The sequence below is a fragment of the Rana temporaria genome, chromosome 8, assembly GCF_905171775.1.
Source record: "Rana temporaria chromosome 8, aRanTem1.1, whole genome shotgun sequence".
Taxonomy (NCBI): Eukaryota; Metazoa; Chordata; class Amphibia; order Anura; family Ranidae; genus Rana; species Rana temporaria.
In genome coordinates this window covers 57,511,050-57,533,279 of record NC_053496.1, presented here as the reverse complement: position 1 = coordinate 57,533,279, position 22,230 = coordinate 57,511,050, and the positions used below count along the sequence as shown (strand labels likewise).

Here is a 22,230-nt window from a genome sequence, read left to right as displayed (position 1 = left end):
TCATATTATATGGTTTTGGTAAATCTAAAGGAAATCTATAGAAAGAAATTGTATAATGTATGGCCAGCCTAAAACTAACTCCATAGTGGGTGTGGAGCAATCAATCAATTCTTAAACTATCAGGGCCAGATCCACAAAGAAGTTACGTCGGCGTATCTATTGATACGCCGCGTAAGTTCTAGGATGCGCGGTGTAGCTTTTTTCTGTATCCAGAAAGCAAGATACGCCAGATTTTTGCTTAGATACGACTGACGTAAGTCTCTTACGCCGTCGTATCTTAGTTGCATATTTACGCTGGCCGCTAGGTGGCGCTTCCGTAGATTTACACGTAGAATATGCAAATTAGGTAGATACGCCGATTCACGAACGTACGTGCGCCCGGCGTATCTATATGTGTCGTTTGCGTAAGGCGTCGGACTGGCGTAAAGTTACCCCTGCTATAGTGAGGCGTACGCAATGTTAAGTATGGACGTCGGGACAGCGTAACATTTTCCGTTGTTTACGTCGTTTGTGTAAAATGTTCGCGAATAGGGCCTTGCGTAAGTTACGTTCACATCGTCTAGGCATTGAGCGGGCGTAATTTAATTTGAAAATTCAACGTGATACTGAGCATGCGCGCGCATGCGCCGTTCGAAAAAGGCGTCATTTACGTGGGGTCTTGCTTAGTTTACATAAAACACGCCCCCCTGTTCCTCATTTGATTTAGGCGCGCTTACGCCGGCACATTTACGCTACGCCGCCATAACTTTAGACGCAAGTGCTTTGTGAATACAGCACTTGCCTCTCTAAGTTGCGGCGGCATAGCGTAACTACGATACGCTACTTATGCCTTACGTCCAGCCCCATTCACGGACGACTTATGCAAACTACGTAAAACACGATGCTGTTCGTACGTTTCCGACGTCCATACCTAACATGACTTACCCCTGCTTTATGAGGGGTAACTTTATGCCGGCGTATGTCTTACGTAAACGACGTATCTTGCTACGCCGGGCGCACGTACGTTCGTGAATCGGCGTATCCAGCTAATTTGCATATTCGACGTGGAAATCTGCGGAAGCGCCACCTAGCGGCCAGCGCAAATATGCACCCTAACAAACGACGGTGTAGGAGACATATCTTAGCCAAATTTATGCGTAACTGATTCTAAGAATCAGCCGCATAGATACGACGGCTCGGATTCTGACTTACAACGGCATACATGGCGCTACGCCGTCGTAAGTCCTTTGAGAATCTGGGCCTTAATTCCCCACACTGTATCTGGAAGAAACCGATGCAAGCACGTGGTGAACATGCAAACTCCATGCAGATAGTGGCCTGATTGGGAGTTGAACTGGAGACCCCAGTGTTGCCAGCCAAAAGTGCTAACCACTAAGCTGTCCCATGTAATCAGGTCACATTACTGGCAGGATCAATGAGTATTTTTTACACTTATACATCAGATATACATCAGATATAACAAAACACTTTTGATGGTATATTTAACAGACCAAAACAGGGCAAATAGGAAAATGTAATTGTTAGACGTTTAAATACCAATGTAAAAAGTCTAATAATTTTTTTGTTTACAAATGGTTTATTGAAAAATAAGTTTAAGCGTACAAGTCTAATTATGTATACATCATTAAACACAAGGCTCTAGTTTTTTATTTTTTTTTTTAATACACAAATAGAACTTTGTGATCTGAAATGCAAGTTTAACACTACTACAATACTTATATTATTATTATTATTATTATTATTATTATTATTATTATTATTATTAATACAGCTATGGAGTGGTATAGATTTCACTCTATAAGAGGCAGACTTAATCCTTTAAATTCAGGAAAGGATCGTGCAATAATATAATTGGGCAGCAGATGTCAGTGTTGCCTTTCAGTTGGGCTCATAAATGACAGTGACAGTAAGGTAAAGGATCACTTTGTATCACCGATCTAAAATACAGCCTTGCTGCAGACAGCTCTTTTGTAAGCACTCAATTCACTGTAAATCAAATAAGTCTATGTAAAATAAATATAACCTAATAAAAGTTGCTAAACAAAAATAAAGACAGGAAGATTCTGCATCACCAAAGCCAGTAAGACAGAAGAATAACAAAAAGTATATCAAATAATCATTAACATAAAAACTAAGATATGAGATTTTTATTTATTTAGAAAATAAAGTTAATAATATATAAAATCTAAAAAAAAAGTCAGCCACAGTACACAATATTGAAGATCTAAAATGATCGATGCCTGGAGATGACAGAATTATCCATTTTGTCCACATCCTTAGTTAAAGTATGAAGGAGAATATGGGGACAGCTTTTCTTGACCCACATCTAAAAACGCCTGTTGCCTGGCTGTTATAATGACCCACTGGTTTTTAGTGCTTTCTGAGACACCGATCCAGAACAAGCATGATTTTCAGGAGAGTTGATGATGTGTCAGAGGTCCCCATCTGCATACTTACACTAAGGCATTGACTAAGAGTGCTGGAGCAAGACTCAGCCAAGCAACATGCATTTTCAGAAGAAATGGAACGCAACGACAGCCTCCACAGGTTTCCATTAGAGCGTTGTTTTTCTGGACAAGGTTCTATTGCTCAGTGATCATAAATAACAGTAAATGATACTTGGTCATATTCAACAAAAACAAGATTACTATTTGGCACTGCATCGCTTTAACTGACAATTGCGCGCTGTACCCATAGGCGTGCGCACATAGGGTGTAAGGTGTGCCTGGGCACACCCTAATCACCCTGTACTGTGCAGCTTCCCCCTGCTGCCTGGCTGCAGAGAAAGGGACTGGGGAATCTCTGTCCTCAGTCCTTTTCTCTGCCTCAAAAGATAGACATCAGGGGTCTGTTTAGACCACTGATATTTCACCAAAGCCCCCAAACAGGGCTCCTAAAAAAACTAATATATATATAAAAAAAACTAATAATAAAAATAAAATTGTAAAAAATTAATACCGTATTTTCCGGCGTATAAGACGACTTTCTGGATGCAAAAAAATGCATCCAAAGTCGGGGGTCGTCTTATACGCCGGGTACAGTCTCAGTACTCACTTTTTTTCCCCAGCGCTGACAGTCTCCCATGCTGCGATCGCGATCGTGAAGGATTTCAAAGCCGCGCCTTCACTGCAGAGTGTTCTGTGATAGGATGAACAAAAATCTTCCCAGCAGCGCCTCTGTTCTTTGTTCCTCCTATCACAGATGCCTTCTCATCCTCGGACGAGATGAGAAGGCATCTGTGATAGGCGGGAAACATAACAGAGGCGCTGCTGGGAAGATTTTTGTTCATCCTATCACAGAACACTCTGCAGTGAAGGCGCGGCTTTGAAATCCTTCACGATCGCGATCGCAGCATGGGACACTGTCAGCGCTGGGGAAAAAAAGTGAGTGTTATTGCACTGGGGGGGGGGGGGCAACAAGTTCAGGCACAGTGGGGGCAAGTGATGGCAATGTGGGGGCATGTAATGCCACAATGGCAATGTGGGGGCATGTAGTGGCACAGTCTGGGCATGTAATGTAATGGCACAGTCTGGGCATGTAATGGCACAGTGAGTAATGTAATGGCACAGTCTGGGCATGTAATGTAATGGCACAGTGAGTAATGTAATGGCACAGTCTGGGCATGTAATGTAATGGCACAGTGAGTAATGTAATGGCACAGTCTGGGCATGTAATGTAATGGCACAGTGAGGAATGTAATGTAATGTAATGGCACAGTGAGATTTGAAAAAGCCTGTTTCTGTCAGCGGTTCTGGCTCCCCCTCAGCTTCCAGAAAGACAGTAAGAAGGGGGTAGTCTTATACAGTGAGTATATCCCAAAATCTAAATTTTTCCTGGAAAATTAGGGGGTCGTCTTATACGCCGGAAAATACGGTAATAATAATACAAATAAAGATAAACTACTGACACCGATCTCTGCCCTGCTGACAAAGCCCTACTGACTTGCCCACTGCCATATATGGTATATTAAACACACATGTGTGTTTGAACTTTGGTGTGCACACCCTAATGCAATAGGCTGCGCACACCTATGGCTGTACCCAAACAAAATTTGCGTCCTTTTTTCCCAACAAATAGAGCTTTCTTTTGGTGGTATTTGATCGCCTCTGAGTTTTTTTTTTTTTGCCCTATAAACAAAAGAACAGCCAAAATAAAAAAAAATTTAAAAAACTATGGGCCAGATTCTGAAAGGACTTAGGACGGCGTAGCGCCATTTACACCGTCGTAAGTCCGAATCCGACCCGTCGTATCTATGCGTCTGATTCTTAGAATCAGTTACGCATAGATATCCATTAGATCCGACAGGCGTAAGTCTTATACGCCGTCGGATCTTAACTGCATTTTTTTTTGACCACTAGGTGGCGCTTCCGCCGAATTCCGCGTCAAGTATGCAAATTAGCTAGATACGCGAATTACCAAACATACACGCGGCCGACGCAGTAAAGTTACGACGTTTACGTTAGGCTTTTCCCAGCGTAAAGTTGCCCCTGCTATATGAGGCGCAGCCAATGTTAAGTATGGCCATCGTTCCCGCGTCGAAATTTGAAAAAGTTACGTCGTTTGCGTAAGTCGTCCGCGAATGGGGCTGGACGTCATTTACGTTCACGTCGAAACCAATGACGTCCTTGCGGCGTACTTTGGAGCAATGCACACTGGGAAATTCCACGGACGGCGCAAAAAACGTCAATCACGTCGGGTGACAGTAGTTTTACATAAAACACGCCCCCCTGATCCAATTAGGCGGGCTTACGCCGGACGATTTACGCTACGCCGCCGCAACTTACGGAGCAAGTGCTTTGAGAATACAGCACTTGCCCATGTAAGTTGCGGAGGCGTAACGCAAATTAGATATGTTACGCCCGCACAATTTTACGCGGCTGTACAAGAATCTGGCCCAATATCTTTTAATTTTTGCTATAATATCCCAATTTGTATTTATTTTTTTCTAAAAAATTTCTTTTTGCATGAGTTTATGGCCGATACGTATTCTTCTACATATTATTGGTAAAAAAAAAAAAAATATTGCAATAAGCATATATTGATTGGTTTGTGCACAAGTTAAAGCGTGTACAAAATAGGGGATTGTTTTATGGCATTTTAATTATTAGTATCTTTTTACTAGTAATGGCAGCGATCTGCGATTTTTATTGGGACTGCGACATTATGGTGGACACTTTTGACACATTTTGGGATCATTGACAATTTTGCAGCAATTAGTGCTATAAAATGCACTGGTTACTGTAAAAATGCCACTGGCAGGCAAAGGGTTAACACTAGGGGGTGATCAAGGGGTTAACTGTGTTCCCTCTGCATGTTCTACCTGAAGAGGGGATGGGACTTACTAGGGGAAATAACAGATTGCTGTTCATACTTTGTATGAACAGATGATCAGTCATTTATCTCCTAAGGGAATCGGGATCTGTGTCATGAGCGATCGTGGGTGCCCAGTGGTCATTGCGCCCGCCAGGCACTTGCATTGGCTCTGGGGGCGAGCAGCCGTTGCATGCGCATTTGGCCACAGGAAGAAGCGTTTTAACATAATGTTGTTTTGCCCAGCCGAGCCATGTTGCCACAGTAAAACTGTGGCGGCTGGTCAGCAAGTGGTTAAAGCCGAAGATTATTCCGCTTATCGTTTACCTTCCTTGGTTCCTCCTTCGCCAAACCCCCCTACTTTCGAACATACTTAAGAAGTTTTTATGTTTTTGTTACATACTTTTTCTAGACCCAGCAGCATAACTACTGGGTCTCTGCGCTTCTGTATGCATTGCAGGCAGATCATGGCTGGTGTGATAGGCTGTCAGGGTGCAGTACATAGGTTCCTGAAAACATCACAGCACCTTGCCTCAGTACTACTCTCAACAGCCCTCAGCACTGATGCAAGATAATGGACCGGCTCTTGGGAGAAGTTTGGAAACAATCAAAATGTCATGGTGGGTGGTTGTCAGTCTGAAGGAGTAGGCATTTTTAGGCATGCCCACATATGATGCTGAGCAGCCATGATTTTCTTTTTAACCACTTCAGCTCTGAAAGATTTACCCCACTTCATAAGCAGGTCCTTTTTTGTGATACTGCACTGCGTTATTTTAACTGACAATTGCGCGGTCGTGTGACACTTTACCCAAATAAAATGTATGTCTATATATATATTTTTTTTTTCCCCACAAAAAGAGCTTTCTTTTGGTGGTATTTGACACACAAAAAAAATGTGTTTTGCTTTCTGCTATAAAACATCCGATAAAAAAAATGTAAAAAAAATCTAAATTTCTTTATAAATTTAGGCCAATATTTATTCTGCTACATATTTTTGGTAAAAAATCCCAATAAGCGTATATTGATTGGTTTGCGTAAAAGTTATAGTGCAAAATATGGGATAGATTTAGGGACTTTTTTAATATTTTTTACCAGTAATGGTGGTGATCAGTCATTTTTAATGGGGCTGCGACATTGTGGCAGATAAATCTGACACTTTTTGGGGACCAGTGACACCAATGCAGTGATCAGTGCTAACAAAAATGCACTGTCACTGTATAAATGACACTGGCAGGGAAGGGGTTAACATCAGGAGCAATCAATCAAAGGGTAAATGTGTTCCCTATGAGTGCTTTTTAATTATGGGGGATGTGTTTTAACTTAAGGAAAACAGAGATCAGCGTTTCAAATACAGGAAATACAAGATCTCCATTTTCCCATCTGGCAGAACGGTGGTCTGCCTTGTTTACATAGACAGACCGCCGTTCTGCCTCTCCTATGAAGGATCGCAGGTGGTCATCGGCCATTGCTGCCACTGGACCCACTGATTGGATCCCGCAGGCAGAATTAGTCGGGGCTGGGAAACTGCTTGTCGCATTTGCCCAACAATTTTTCTTATAAATACACCATTTAGTGTTTGGCATATGTCTCAAAATATCACTGGATTTGGATAATCAGTTACCCATAGCTACTGAGTGCTTGGCCAAATATGAACTAGTTCAACCCAACTACCATACTACTGCCCCTTGTGACAGGGTGCGAGGTCTCCATGTGACTTCCCAAGGGGTGGGGTCTTCGGGTGATGTCCTCGGAGGGCCATGCCCCATGGTTATATAACAACTGGCAAACACTGAACCTGACACAACAGCGTAAGCCAACGTTGTAGGAGGACTGGGTCAGCGAAGGAGAAGTTATAGGTGGAGGGAGAAGAAGCAGAGGAAGAAGAAGCAGGAGAAGAAGCAGGAGAAAAAGCGGAGGGAGAAGAAGCAGGAGAAAAAGCGGAGGGAGAAGAACCAGGAGAGGAAGCGGAGGGAGAAGACCAGAGAAAGATGACACGGAGATACGACAAGGGACATTCTTCCTTTGTTAAAAAAGGACTTTTTGAAAACTGTCTTGTTTGTTTTGTAGCACTACACTTTTTTTTTTTTTTCGATGAATGGTTAGTAGTACAATATACCCCATATGCATTTACATGGGGTGGGGGGGGGTGGGATAAGAAGGGTCCCTTGTTAAAGTGGGCTTCCAAATTTCAACAACCACTGCTGTCAGTAAGAGGTGACAGAGCCAGCCCCCCCCTGCCCCAAAGCACCCATGTGGTCTTGTATGATCTGGGGGGGGGGGATGTCAGGTCACCTGTGGGCAGGTGACAAGTGCACCCCGTTGGGGTCAGAGATGCACCACAGGGTAGTGAACCCTATGGCCGACTGCTGCAATCAGAGAGGAAGCGTGAGCTCAAGATTCCCCAGGGCGCGGAGTCTAAGACCCAGCTTTCTGTTCACCAGAGCCTCTAGTGGTGAGGATGGCCTTCGCCGCAGCTGGATCCAGGTCACGACCCCTGGGGTCCCCAAGGTCACGCTCCGCAGGGAGAGAGGGGAAGCAGCAACCAGGACAAGCGATAGTGATGGGTAAGCCGAGGTCAGGGCAACAGGCAGACAAGGGTAACCAAGGGACAGGCAAAAGGTCAAGGTCACAGGCAAACAGGAGAAGTCAGGGACGAGCCAAAAACGGTACACAGGAAGGTAATCGTAGCACACTGCTGACAGGAACCAAAGCTAACAACAAGGTTGAACAGCAAAGCAGACTAGCAGTGCAGTGGTTAATATAGGCTTCCTGGGATGGCCTGGGGTGGAGCCATACAGGGAGGAAGGTGATAAAAGACAGCCAGAAAGAGGGTCAGGCCTCTAATAAACACATGAGACAGGTAAGCTGCCAGACTTTATTGCATATCCATGACAGGGGCTCACTCGTCCCCCCTCTTTCCTGACCTGCCGGGCTGCATGCTCCGATAAGGGTCTGGTATGGATTTTGGGGGGGCCTCAGTGTTTTTATTATTATTTTGGCTTGGGGGATTCCCCTTAAAATCTATACCAGACTGAAGGGTCTTGAATAATCCTTGGGGGGACCACGCCATATTTTTTTTTTTTTTTTTAAATGGGGTTCCCCTTCAGATTCATACCAACCATAAAGGGTCAAATCAAAGTCGGATTCGTTCATTGAAGTCGTATGGAAGTCAGACATGAAGTCACAGGGCAAATTTTGTATCAGAAGTTGTACGACTTTCATGTCGGATCAATGTGAATATAGAAGCTGATTGCTGATATGTTACTATGCACAGCTACGTTAGATTCTGTGAGCGCCAGTGTTAGAAAATCTCCCCTTCTGTGACCATAAAGAAAAGTTGACAATAGAAGTCTATACATGAGCTGATAAGACTCTACCTAAGTACAGTATTGCCTAATCTATGATTTATACTTCCATATATGCAGCCAATGCAAATAATACATAGAAAACATACTTACACTTCCTGTTTACTTGTCTTGTCATCAAACTTTAAAGCTCTCTGGGTACTGGATAATGCTAATTCTAAGTCCTGCGCATTGTATGCAAAATGCGCCAACCTGGTTAACGTCTGCAGTTCCACAAGGGGATCCGACCAATTGCAATCCAGGATCATTTTCAGCACCTAGCAATGATACACAATATTAGCTCTGAATGACTTGGAGTGGCAGAATTTTAGTTTAAGGCACATTGGATTAATGATTTCATTTTCATTCAGAGAAATTAACAAATCCTCCAGCTGTGTAGTCTTAAGGCCCGTACACACGATCGAAATTCAAGGTTTTATTGTCAAAGCTTAATTGAACAAGCTGAAGTTAGAAGCTGATTGGCTGCACTCTGTAGTGTCATGGCTGATCCATTTATCTAAATCCATGTATTTATTCAACTAGCTTGTCTCTATTCACTAAAAGGGACAGGCAACATCTTGTTTTGGGTCACACAGCATCCAATCCATGGCTCGCCATTTTCCCAATGTTGCCTCACAAATGTGGAAGTGCTAATGTGATGAAAGACTGCATGGGGATCTCTCTGCTGTTTGCTCTACTTGGAAGTGTCTGTGTCGGATCAAATTACTGTGTAGCCCTCACCTTCAGATCACCTAACCGAAAGACCCAGGGATTGTGAAATATGTAGCTTCTTTACAGGAAGTGTCAGTTCTTAGATTATAGACAGAGCTCATGTATTAACCTGTGCAGTGTTATGTCTCAAACCTTAGGTTTGAACACAAACAGACACCGCTGACACAGGGGTACCATAGCAAGTGCCTTCAAGGCAACAAATGACACCACATAAGTACAAGATCAATACTGTCTTTTGCACATGAAAAACACAAGGTGCAGTCAGGAAAGTTTTTGAATGCCTTTAAAAATGTGTAGATATTTTAATATACATAGCTTAGTAGTAAAGGCTCCTTATTAGCATTTTTCAGTTCTTAGTTAGAAATAACCAAGTTAAAACGGGTTGAAGTTAAGATAATATTGCTTTGACTTGGATACTTTGGTGGAGTTTCCGTTGTAATCATATGCCAATTTTATGCATAATACCCATTATATATTTACAATCAGCTTAAAACCATAAATACCTGTGTTAGGCTTGGAACAGTAAATTCCATCAGTCCAAGTCCATTGCAGGAATGCATTTCTAAAGCAACGAGGACTTTGGTCATTGGGTTCTGTCCGTCATTATTTTCCTAGAAACAGTAAATACCCGATAAAAAATTACAGTATATTGCATTGTTTTTGGCTAAATATTTTAAAAGATGCCCATCTGTTGCATTGTTGCCCACGCATAAATTCTGTTCTTTAATAGAAATTATTGAAAGCATTTTTACACTTAGACAATATCACAGAGTAAGTCCACTCATTACTACATAGAACTGTCCCCAATTGAACACTGCAGCAGCAAATAAAGATAAACAAATACATACATACAAAATGTAGAGTATCTTTTTTTCCCACTGCAGCACTGCTTTCTGAAAAGCCTGCTAAGGCTAAGACAAGATCTGCAGAAAAACATGTATGCAAACAAATACATGAGAAATGCCCTTTAAAAATACAACTACTCGACCCTTTCTCTTTGGCTCAAAAAAGTAGATAGCATCAGTCGGCTGGAGGATCTTATCCTTACTAGCCAAGATAGACAGGAAGCCTACAAAGAAACTTGGCAACTGTGGAACATCTTCAAGTACTCTACTGAGGGTCAGCACCTCCAAGAGGAGCGAACGGAGGACGCCGCTGCAGTCGCACCCCAATAGTCCCTGACAGCACATCCCTGGGAACCCCCCCCCCCCCTACCTTTCTCTATGCTTTCCCTTTTTTTTCTCTCTGCCTATCTCTGGGATTGCTATGTTTTCCTTAACTTAATCTCTTTTCTGCTCTATAAATAAAAAATGGAAGGGAGGCCGGGCCGACACGGCCTAGACAACCAAGCCAGGTCCCCAGTTCGAAGACCCACAGAACCTCGTAGTTGTAGACGGGGCGGGTCCACGTGGAACACGTCATGGTCACATAAGCACGCAACGACCCCCCCCCCCCAAGCCACCCACCTCCTGTTAAGTTGTGATGACACCTGAGGGGACACTGGAAAAAGGCCACACCTGGACATGCCCCGTGGAAGGCTTTGCTATGTTACATATAGATGTGTGTATTATCCTGTACTGCTGTACATGCTGTTAATTTATGTTTTTTTTTGTGGCCCGTGAAGGCCGGTCTCTCTGTTATAAAAAAAAAAAAAAAAAAAAAAAATACAACTACTAATCTATTGATATGCCCAATATGCCAACAGACCTCCTATACATTAGCTTTGTTTAACCACCTCCTAAGGCATATCACTGTAAAAGGTCATCTCCTATCAGACCTTGGTAGGTTTCAGCAAACACATAAACACATATTGTGAAATGTGAAAGACATGGACACTTAGCACACAAACGTAATTTAGACAGGTTTCCATAACAGCATACACAGTCAGCAGACATCAATGTAAAACCATATCTACATCCCAAAGGAAATAACAGGAAGTCGAATTGAAAAATCAAGTCAGCAACCAATATATTCATCTTGTTTGTCCAAACTAAGAGAAAGCCTAGGAATATAAAATAAAATCGAGGTTAGAGGGGTCTTCTGCCTTGAACTAAAGAATGGACACACATCCCTCACACATATCATTCATTAACTGGGACACATTCTCTCTAGTATTGGGTCCATCAGGGCTGAATAGGCAGTCTCTTGGTCGGTGGGTTGGTTTTGTCATCATGGGTGTTCTCTGTAGCAAGCACAAGGGAATACTAATAGAGGTACACCAATAGAAAAATGTCTTTAATGTAAGCCAGTAACCCCCCCCCCCCCCCCAACTTTCTGAAAAAGAGGGATATGTTTCAGCACAAAGTATGTACATAAACTAGATCATGACCCTAGGTAAAATGACCCACAAAGACTTATAGCAGGATTCACGTAGGGCGGCGTATGTTTCAGCCGGCGTAGCGTATCGTATTTACGCTACGCCGCTGTAAGTCAGAGACGCAAGTGCTGTATTCACAAAGCACTTGCGTCCTAAGTTACAGCGGCGTAGCGTAAATGGGCCAGTGTAAGCCCGCCTAATTCAAATTGTGTTGAGGTGGGCGTGTTTTATGTAAATAAACCATGACCCCACGTAATTGATGTTTTGATCGTATGGTGCATGCGCCGTCCGTGGACGTATCCCAGTTTGCATGCGTCGGATAGAATGCCTAAGATACGTCGAACACTGCCTACGACGTGAACGTAACTTACGCACAGCCCTATTCGCAAACAACGTAAAAAGATACGCTTGTTCCGACGTCCATACTTTGCATGGGCTGCGCCACCTAGAGACCAGCTTTATCTTTACGCCGGCGTATGTCTTCCGTAAACGGCGTAACTAATTGCGATGGGCGTACGTACGTTTCTTGAATCGGCGTATCTTGCTCGTTTGCATATTCGACGTGGAAAACAACGGAAGCGCCACCTAGCGGCCAGCGTAAATATGCACCCTAAGATACGACGGCGTAGGAGACTTACGCCGCTCGTATCTTAGCCAAATTTAAGCGTATCTGGTTTCCATAATACGCTTAAATTTACGATGGGGTAGATTCAGAGTTACGACGGCATATCTACTGATACGCCGACGTAACTCTTTGTGAATCTGGCCCTAAATATGCAAAAAATGATGGGTAAATTCACATGTGCTTTATTTATTTCCAACCACTACTTCTACTACACAGGCTTTTCAAAATAGAAAATGCCAAAAATTTGAGTTTTTTTTAGGAATATGCTTAATGTTGTTAAACAGTATACTTTTTTTGAAGGCCTATACATCAGCCCAAAAAGAGGGACACCTGAGAAATCAGCCCAAAAAGAGGGAAATATGTGGGGGAAATATGTGAGGGAAATATGTGAGGGAAATATGTAGGGCCCAACTGTCTACAAATGTGGGACATGTGACGAGGAGTAGACAAGGCCCAGTGACCCCCACTTTCACTATAATGAGCTCCAGCAGGCTTCCTAACATGCATGCGGTATCCCAACATACTCTGCGCACAACACTGTCTACAAATCTACTGCATAGCAACAAAGAAACATTGTAGTGAGGCCAAAACAAGTGAAATATGGAGCAAAATTTTGTAAACATGCCAAAACTTGTTTTTAATGTAAAGCTCCTTCCTTTTCCCCAAAAACGCACTGTTCTTTCTTGCACAATCCAACATATTTAGTCTGAAAAGCAACACCAGTGAAGAATAGACTTCTACCAACTACTAATGCTGCTGAGCTCCTGGAAAGCCACACAAGTTGTTATGACTATAGTAATGTATAAAGTAGAGCACAAGGAAGAAGGAACCAAAGTATCTAACAACGGAAATTAAAATACAACTCCCACACCAAAAGTACCTCATCATCCGTCCCCAGCTTCTGTCCTATTTGTTGTTGGAGCAGTTGCTTAACTTTCACCCATGCTGACAGCAACTGTTGTCTTATGGAAATAGGTACTACATCTTCTGGAGTGCTTCCATTTGTCAAATCCAAACAAAACTCACACACCTAAAATGTTAATACAAAAATCATCTGAATAAAAGTAAATATGATCAGGAAGATAAAGATGTGTTATATTGAATCCATTGCATATACACTGAATTGTGACTTTAAATTTGTAAACATACCCTATTTATCGGCGTATACCGCGCACTTTTTTGCCCTGAAAATCAGTGCAAAATCGTGGGTGCGTGATATACGCCGATACCCGCTTCCCGCGCTTAGTTTGAATGCCTGCGTCGACATATACCGAGCGCAGTACACTTGGGTACATTCGGCCATGCTCGGCTTCGATCGTAGTCACGCTCTGTGATGTTTATGCGTGCGAAGCCGAGCGTGGCCGAATATACTCGAGTGTACTACGCTCAGTATATGTCGGCGGAGGCTTCAAACTGAAGCGGGGATTCGACACGGAGACAGCGCGGGAGAAGCCGGGAGGCCACCGAGGCCGCAGTCGGACGTCGGACCAGACAAGGCCACCGATGGACGCCGGGCAAGACACCAAAACTGTAAGTAGTAAAATGTAATAAAAATTTTTTTTTTACAGGATTGTAGGGTCAACATTAGGGGTGCGTGCTGTACGCTGGAGCGCGCAATACCCCGATAAATACGGTACATGGCAACCCTGGGTTGTCTCCAAATATTCTGAAGATTATGACTAATTAACAGCAAATTTGGCAATCTTGGGACCTCTGTCTATTTACTTCTATATTATTTTTATCTTTGTGTAGCTTATACAAGCATTCAGTGTATATTGATTGAATTACACTGAATAAATATTCAGATTAAATGCAATCTAAGAAATAACATTGACGATCGGTCACGTTTTGTTACGGCTATAAAAATTGTTTATCGATTGCACTACCAATCTATGTTATATTGATTATTGCTTAACCGGTTAAGACCCAGACCATTATGCATTATGCGATTCGGGACTGCGTCGCTTTAACTGACAATTGCGTGGTCGTGCGACGTGGCTTCCAAACAAAATTGGTGTTCTTTTTTTCCCACAAATAGAGCTTTTTTTTGGTGGTATTTGATCACCTCTGCGGTTTTATTTTTGGCGCTATAAACAAAAATAGGGCGACAATTTAAAAAAAATCTATATTTTTTACTTTTTGCTATAATAAATATCCCCCCAAAAAATATATATAAAAAAAACACCTTTTTTCCTCAGTTTAGACCGATACTTATTCTTCTACATATTTTTGGTAAAAAAAAAAAAAAAACACAATAAGCGTTTATTGAATGGTTTGCGCAAAAGTTATAGCGTTTACAAAATAGGGGATAGTTTTATGGCATTTTTATTAAAAAAAAAAATTCTACTAGTAATGGCGGTGATCAGCGATTTTTTTGTGACTGCGACATTATGGCGGACACATCGGACACTTTTGACACATTTTTGGGACCTTTGTCATTTTCATAGCGAAAAGTGCTATAAAAATGCACTGATTACTGTGAAAATTACAATGGCAGTGATGGGGTTAACCACTAGGGGTTAAGTGTGACCTCATGTGTGTTTCTTACTGTAGGGGGGCGTGGCTGTAGGTGTGACGTCACTGATCGTCGTTCCCTTTAACAGGGAACAGACGATCGGTGACACTGCCACAGAGAAGAACAAGGAAGGTGTGTTTACACTCACCTCTCCCCGTTCTTCAGCTCCTGTGACCCGATCGCGGGACACCGGTGGCGATTGGGTCCGCGGGTCCCGTGGGCGCGGTCACGGAGCTTCGGACCGGGTCCTTAAGTGGTTAACAATTACTTTGGTGAATGTATGTACTCATTCTTAAAGTGATTGTAAAGGTTCGAAATTTATTTTTTTAAATAAAAAACATGTCATACTTACCTCCACTGTGCAGCTCCCTTCCGGGAAGGGCTTTCCCAAGGGGGTTATCTTGTGGGCGCGCTCCCGAGTCCAGCACTTGCGTCAATAGACACGAATGCCGGACTCGGCCCCGGCTCCTGCGTCATTGGATTTGATTGACAGCAGCGGAAGCCAATGGCTGCGCTGCTATCAATCTATCCAATGAAGAGCCGAGAAGCCAGCGCGTTCTCAAAGCTGCACATTTCGAGGGCTCAGGTAAGTGAACCTGGGGGCTGGGGGGCCTGTAATTATCAGATGTTTTTTCATAGGATGCATTAAGGTGAAAAAACAGGAAGGTTTACAACCCCATTAAGCTTATGCCACAAATACATATTTGTACAAATATAATATTTGTACAACTGTTATTATCTTTTTCTCTTGCAATAACAATTTTATTGGAGGAAAAAAAAAAAAGGATTCTAAACATGATCTGATCCAGAGGAAGGGGAAAAAAATCTAGACTTTATGAAACCATAATTCCATACTGATAGGTAAAAAAATCCACCTGATCATTAAGCAATTGTGTTTAAATCTTTAAAAGGTAACTCCAGCAAAAACTTTTTTTTTTAAATCTTGGACAGCGGTCAGGCTCCCCACTTCCATTCCCAGTGACCACATTCACCAGGAACGAAAATCAGGGGAAACAGCAACATTTAAAGTAATAAAACCAGACACTGTATTTAACCATTAAACATTGCTAAACGAAACAAGTTTTTATTCTGTTTATTCATTTGTTTTGCAATGTTTTGCAATGGCCCCTGTGGTCTCCTCACAGGGGTCATCTGTCTCAGGTGGAAACTGTCGTTGGGGCAGGAATAAAAAGAACATCTTTCCTATGGGAGACGTTGGTAAAAACATGAGCAAGGTTCTAACCCTTCCCCATGCTAAAGAAAAAAAAAAAAGTTTTAGCTGGAGTTATATATCAGTATAAATAGTACAGTGCTTTGACATGAGACACTTCACTACATAGATAGAATAACATTTCACAACACAAGAGCTGTAATGTGGGCAATATGCTGTATGTAATAATACCTGTAAATTTCAATATAATAATTAATGTATTCTCTAAACATCCTGGCGATGTTACTTCAACATAAAGTTCCCAAATTAGAAAGGATGCAGTGCCACACATTTTAGATGACCCTGTACAATACCTACAGGATTAAGTCTACTTTTGATAGAAATCAGACAAAAAAAAAATCGCAAATCCAATTATTCAATGGAAGACGACAAATTACAACGTTACAGACTAAATCAAAAAATGACAATTGTAACAATAGGATATTTCTTTTCAGTGTCCCCAGGAATTCTGCAGGACTGATCTAATTATATTTCATGAGTTCTAGTCTTGATATTCAAAGCACAATATACCGTACTTGTGAGATTATATGGTAACCTGAAGGCTAAAGTGTAATGTCAATGTCATTTTTTGATGGCTTTTGAAATCTACTATTACATCGAAAAAGTGGCCTTATATTTAAGGCTCTGCGAAGAAATCGCAGAATGAGGTGATTATCTACAAAGAAACCTTAGAATCATTATTCAGAGGAGCAAAGCAGCTTAACAGCGCTGTCCAAACTTGGTTAATGTTAGCACCATATAAACGTCATTCATTTCTCAATGAATCCTGCTGTAATATTAAACAGTACCTCCAGGGCAAGTTTTATATCAGGAAGACCATTTGGATCAATTGATATAACACGCGCTGCGTTCGATTTTTCAGGTCCCTTCCCTGACGCCTTCTTTCTCTTCTCTGTATGAGGACCTGTCTCTGGTCTTTTTTCTGACACAGGTATCCAAGGATGAATTAATCCTTTGGCTAAAGTGCTGGAGAGGATTACCAATAGCACTGGGTTCCTAAGAAACAAATATGAAAAGCTGGAACTTTGGTGAACTGTTCAGGACATAAAAATGAAGGCGATTAGGTTAAAGCATACATTTAGGAAAAATTATTCGTATACAGCACAAAGGTTATATTTCATTGGAACTAAGTTTGAAAAAAAAGGAGCTATCTAAACGCTTCCTAAAAGAAAAAATTCTGACATTTATAAAACAAGATTCAGTTATTTTATCCAATCATCCCATCACTATCTGAAATGATGGTCGTAGAAGGAATCACCCTCACACTGCTTATAGTTCTCAATGTTTGTGTTCACTGTCCCATTTGTTCAATGGTGCAGCTTTTTAAGAGTTATTAGTAGCCAACAGGTTAATTACACCACAATCATTTAAAGTGTTTGTTACTGTAAAAAAAAAAATGGATCCTGTACCCCTATAGTATGTTATACAGCACAGTGCTTGTGCTGTGTCATTTGGCCCCATGTGTCACCTGAAATACCTGTCTGATTCCTGCCTGGTTCTGCCCACTCCCTGTGTAAATTGACCACGGTTTATTATGGCTGCTGAGTCATGACACCATGGTCAATTAACGTTCCTCCGCCATCTGGTGCCAGCTGTACCTCTCCTGTGTCTCCCTCTGTCCTCCTCCCCTCTTCCATCCCTGCCTGTCAGCTCTGTCCACTCCACTGTCCTCCTATCCTACTGCTTTCATAATACAACACGCTTGCAACAATCCCCTCTGCTATGTTAAATAATGTCCCAGGGTGCATTTGTTTTTAAAAAAAAAACTGCAGCGGTGTACCCGATTGCAGGAGCGCCCATCGGTGCTCACATGACTGGCCACCTTTCTCCTCCTTTCTTCCTCCTGGCTGACGTCAGCGGGGGTTTCTCAGCCCCGCCCACTTTGCTGTCAGTTTGAGAGAGGCAAGGTTGTTGCATGGCTTAACAACCTCTTTAACTATATCTCAAACGTCAGTTTTTGGTGGAATGATCATCAATTTAATTCAAAACAAACAAATAAAAGAGTATCTAAACCTTCTTAGTAAAAAATATATATAAAAGTATATCTTACCTTTCCTTATGTAGGACTCAGTTTGGAGAGTTTTATGCCTATGCAGTATTCCAGAGCGTTTAAAAAAAATTCTGTCCCAATGAACTTCCCTTAATGGCTAAACAATGTTGCTTGTCTAGAGCCTGTATACAGCATTGAGGTAGCATTGTCACCCTGAATGTCTACCACTGTTATCAGTACAACTGGACATTCCATTGAATAGCACACCACCCTGACTGGGTTCTGAGTGCGGAGTGGGATGTGCAAAGGAATGAACTAGCCCATGTGCCTTACACACATTCCTGTAATAAATAGCAGCACCTTACTGACATTGGAGTTGATTTACTAAAACTGAAGAGTGCAAAATCTGGTGAAGCTGTGCATCGTAGCCAATCAACTTCTAACTTCAGCTTGTTCAATTAGGCTTTGGCAAAACAAAATCCTGGAAGCGGAATGGTTTCTATGCAGAGTTGCACCAGATTTTTAGTAAATTAATACCATTATAAAATGTGAATGACCCTGTACCAAGGGACTATACAAAAAAACTGACACTGTCTTTGCTTTACCGCCTAGGCTGTGGATGCACAAACAAAAGTTACGAGGACCAGCGTGTTGCTGCCATTTTATTTTTTTTAATTAGAGAATGTAGGTAAAACTATTTTTTGCTTGATAAAAAGGAGGCAAATGCTTTTATTGACATAATAGCCTGTACATGAGAACATTTTTAGATGAAGTATTAGTTACATTTTATTCTGTGGCAAGAATCTATTGGATTGTGAACAAAGAGCCAGGGAATGAAGGGGAGTCCTTCAGCTAAGAGTATTTGGGGGACTAGGGCGTTGGGATGGGAGTTTTAAAAAGTCCTAAACTTCTCTTTCAAAAAGTAACACACAATTGCAGCTTTTAAACTCACATATCGGTCAGTATGCACATAATTAACATGTGGTTGCTTTACATTGACTACAAAACTTTGTGATTCTCTGCAGATGAAAGCTGGCCAAACAAGGAGGTGATGTCCAGGATGCTACATTGTACCCATCAATGCTTCCTGTCTGCATTTCTGTTGCAAGTATGACAATGAGGCCAACCATGGCTGGAGAAAAAAAAAAAGAGAAACTCACCCATTATGTCCAGTTTTCTTGACTGCTGTAAGAAGTTTCTTCAGTGGCTCAACAAGAATGGATAACCTCCCAGAACCGATAATATGCTTGTTGTGGTTAAGGATGTACACAGCTGCATTGTAAGTAATCCACGCCTCCTGTAGCTCCACACCCAACTCTGCAGCTTTCAAAAAATTATCCATTGCATATGTCGAAATCTGGGAAATCCAGTCTCTAAAAGAAATATAAAAAGCGAATCTAGATTATAGGGGAGATTTACTAAAACTGGTGCACTCAGAATCTGGTGCAGCTGTGTATGGTAGACAATCGGCATCTAACTTTTGCTTGTTGAATTAAACTTTGGCAATAATACCTAAAAGCAGTGTAGAACTGTGCTAAATTCTGCACTCTCCAGTTATAGTAAATATTGAATAGTGAAAAATACTAATAGCATCTAAATGTGTGTTCACTATAACTGGGCTTTCATTACTGTAATCCAAACGATTCTTGGCTTTAGAAACTGTCTACATTGCCACTTATTAGTAGTACACATATTAAAGCATGTACAATTAAGATTAGGAAAATCTGCTACAAGACCTTTCTTTTGTTTTCACATGGTTCATCAAAAAACAAAAACCTAGATACCAGTTGATTTTACATAATTATTTCTGAATTTCATGTCCAGCCTGCAGTTATACTTTAATTTGTTATTCCAGATAAACATCTGTCTTTTTATATAGACTATGCAGACAAAAGTATGCAGATGCACATCCAAATTAATAAAGTGGAACTTTAATCGGAAAATTAAGCCTATAGGTCACTTCAGGCTGGACCCTTTTGCAGGTATAGCTATGTAAAACATTATACCAGGCACACCCCACTTTTAAGTACACAATGGGGTTTATTTACTAAAGCTGGAAAGTGCAAAATCTGGCTCACTTCTGCACAGAAACCAATGAGCTTTCAGGTTTTATTACCCAGCTTAATTGAACAAGTTGGTGTTAGAAGCTCATTGGTTTATATGCAGAAATGAGCCCGATTTGGTGCTTTCACACCATTGTGTACTTAAAAGTGGGGTATGCCTGTAAATAAGTGCCTATACTGTTAAAAAATTCCAGTCTAACCCTGCTCTGGACATGCTCAGTTTCTCTCGATTCTCGGCGCAGTGATCAGCTGACAGCTTTAAGATTTACTGTTGCTGAAAGGGGGGAAGAAAGCAACAGGAATGACACAGACTGTGCCAAGTAAACAAATTCGGGAGAGAGAAAAAAAAGCAGGAAGGGTGACAGCACAAACTCTGCTGCCAGTGAGACCCAATAGAGTTAAAGTTACAAGGATAGTGTCATATCTCCCTGATATCCTCTTATTCCTCCCTTATAGGCAGCCTGTGAACTTCAGTAGTGTAAAGCTTCTGTCAGCCTTCCTCTCTAACTTTGCCAAGACATACAATCAAGGCTGTAAATATTTTACTTTCAAAAGATTTTTATTTTTCATTTCAGAAGAAAAACAACACAGAATAGGGAAATGACATACATTGTGTAATTTGACATTACAATGGGGATGAGGTGGTAACAACCGTCTGTAATTAGTCCCAGTTAGGTCTTTCGAGGTTTTTTCGATAGTAATGCGATAGTCGACGGAGTTACTTCCCCTGACATGTCAGAGGGACGAGGCAGCAGGTGAAGGAGGGGGGCATCCTAGCCCGGGGCACCCCTAATGGGATCAACCTGTGCCAATAGGGAACCCCCCACCACCACGCCCCCACCTCGAGGCCATCAAACAAGCAGTCACTGGCTGAGTTGATATCAAGAAACCTCCATTGGGAAATTAGGAAGTCTACGAGGCTTTCATTGCTATCAAAGCGTATTCGTCGAAACCGAATAGAACATCCCCCAAAGACATATGATAATGAGGAAGAGAAAGGAAGATGGAAAGAAAAGAATAGGGAGCAGAGCATGTGCTGAACCTTAGTTTGTAGGTTCTAGTTGGTTGGGGAGAACCCCTGGAGTAAGTGAGACTCCTTGAGACATGGCCCAAGGTTCCCAGACTATTTCAAATTTTTGGGATGTGACCACGAGGATACTAGCTAATTTTTCTTGGGACATAATCCAAGAGATCTTACGTTGAGCTGCCACAATGGAAATCTTGGGCTGTTTCCAGGCACTAGCAATAGTGAGCTTTGCTCCTAGGAAAATAAAGTGGATGAGTTTTTGTTTAGGCTCGGGGATTCGTGGAATATAGGCGTTAAGTAGGGCGACTGCTGAGGACCTGGGGGCTGTGCAATTGGTGACCCTGGAAATCAGGTTAAAAACTTTCTTCCAGAATGATCTAATTCTGGGGCACTGTCACCAGATTTGCGCCATCGAGCCCAGGAGTTGGCAGCCCCTGAAGCATCGTGGGTCTGCTGAGGGGTAAATGGATGCAAGTCTAGTGGGGGTTAGGTACCATCTTGTGAGGACCTTTAAGTTGGCTTCCATCAGGGAGATGTTTAGGATTCCCCTGAATGATTTGGCACATGCTGCCTGCCAGGTCTCCAGGTCCCACTCATGTCGAAGGTCAGCCTCCCAGGTTGTAATGTAGGAGGATTTGTCTGTCGGGAGAATGAGCGACGAATAGGGCTGTAAATATTTTAATTACAGAAAGTGAAATATAGTTTTTAAGAGAGGAGAGGGGGGAGAGATTCCAATAAGGGAGTGACTGCTCTGGGCTTCAACAAAATGGCAGCCGCCAGCAAGAAGAAACAGGAGCAATGCTGGAGGCCATTTATAGCAAACACTAATTTTGCTAGCATAATTTTTAATGCAGAATGTATGTTCTTTTGTTAAAGAACATTGATGGGTAAAGTTCTGCTTTAAATTCAGAGGTTTGCAGTGAAAGATATTATTATTGATACAGTATACGAAAACATTTTGTGATCTTCCATCCTCCTGGCATCATTCTAGGGAAGACCTTGTTTCGGTTCCAGCATTTCTGTACCCCTCTACACAAAACAAGCTCCAAAAAAGACATGGTATTGATGAGTTTGGT

General features: G+C 41.9%; 1 protein-coding gene across 1 annotated transcript in view; it reads right to left on the bottom strand.

Annotated features, from left to right (window-relative positions):
• CFAP46 (cilia and flagella associated protein 46) overlaps positions 1-22,230 on the bottom strand; it is a 267,974-nt gene that overhangs the window by 177,283 nt on the left and 68,461 nt on the right. The window contains exons 19-23 of the mRNA XM_040361829.1: positions 19,225-19,437; positions 16,863-17,070; positions 13,209-13,358; positions 9,890-9,997; positions 8,769-8,932 (exon numbers count right to left, since the gene is read on the bottom strand). Of these exons, the coding sequence (XP_040217763.1) occupies positions 8,769-8,932; positions 9,890-9,997; positions 13,209-13,358; positions 16,863-17,070; positions 19,225-19,437 (843 nt within the window). The remainder of the gene's footprint in view (positions 1-8,768; positions 8,933-9,889; positions 9,998-13,208; positions 13,359-16,862; positions 17,071-19,224; positions 19,438-22,230) is intronic.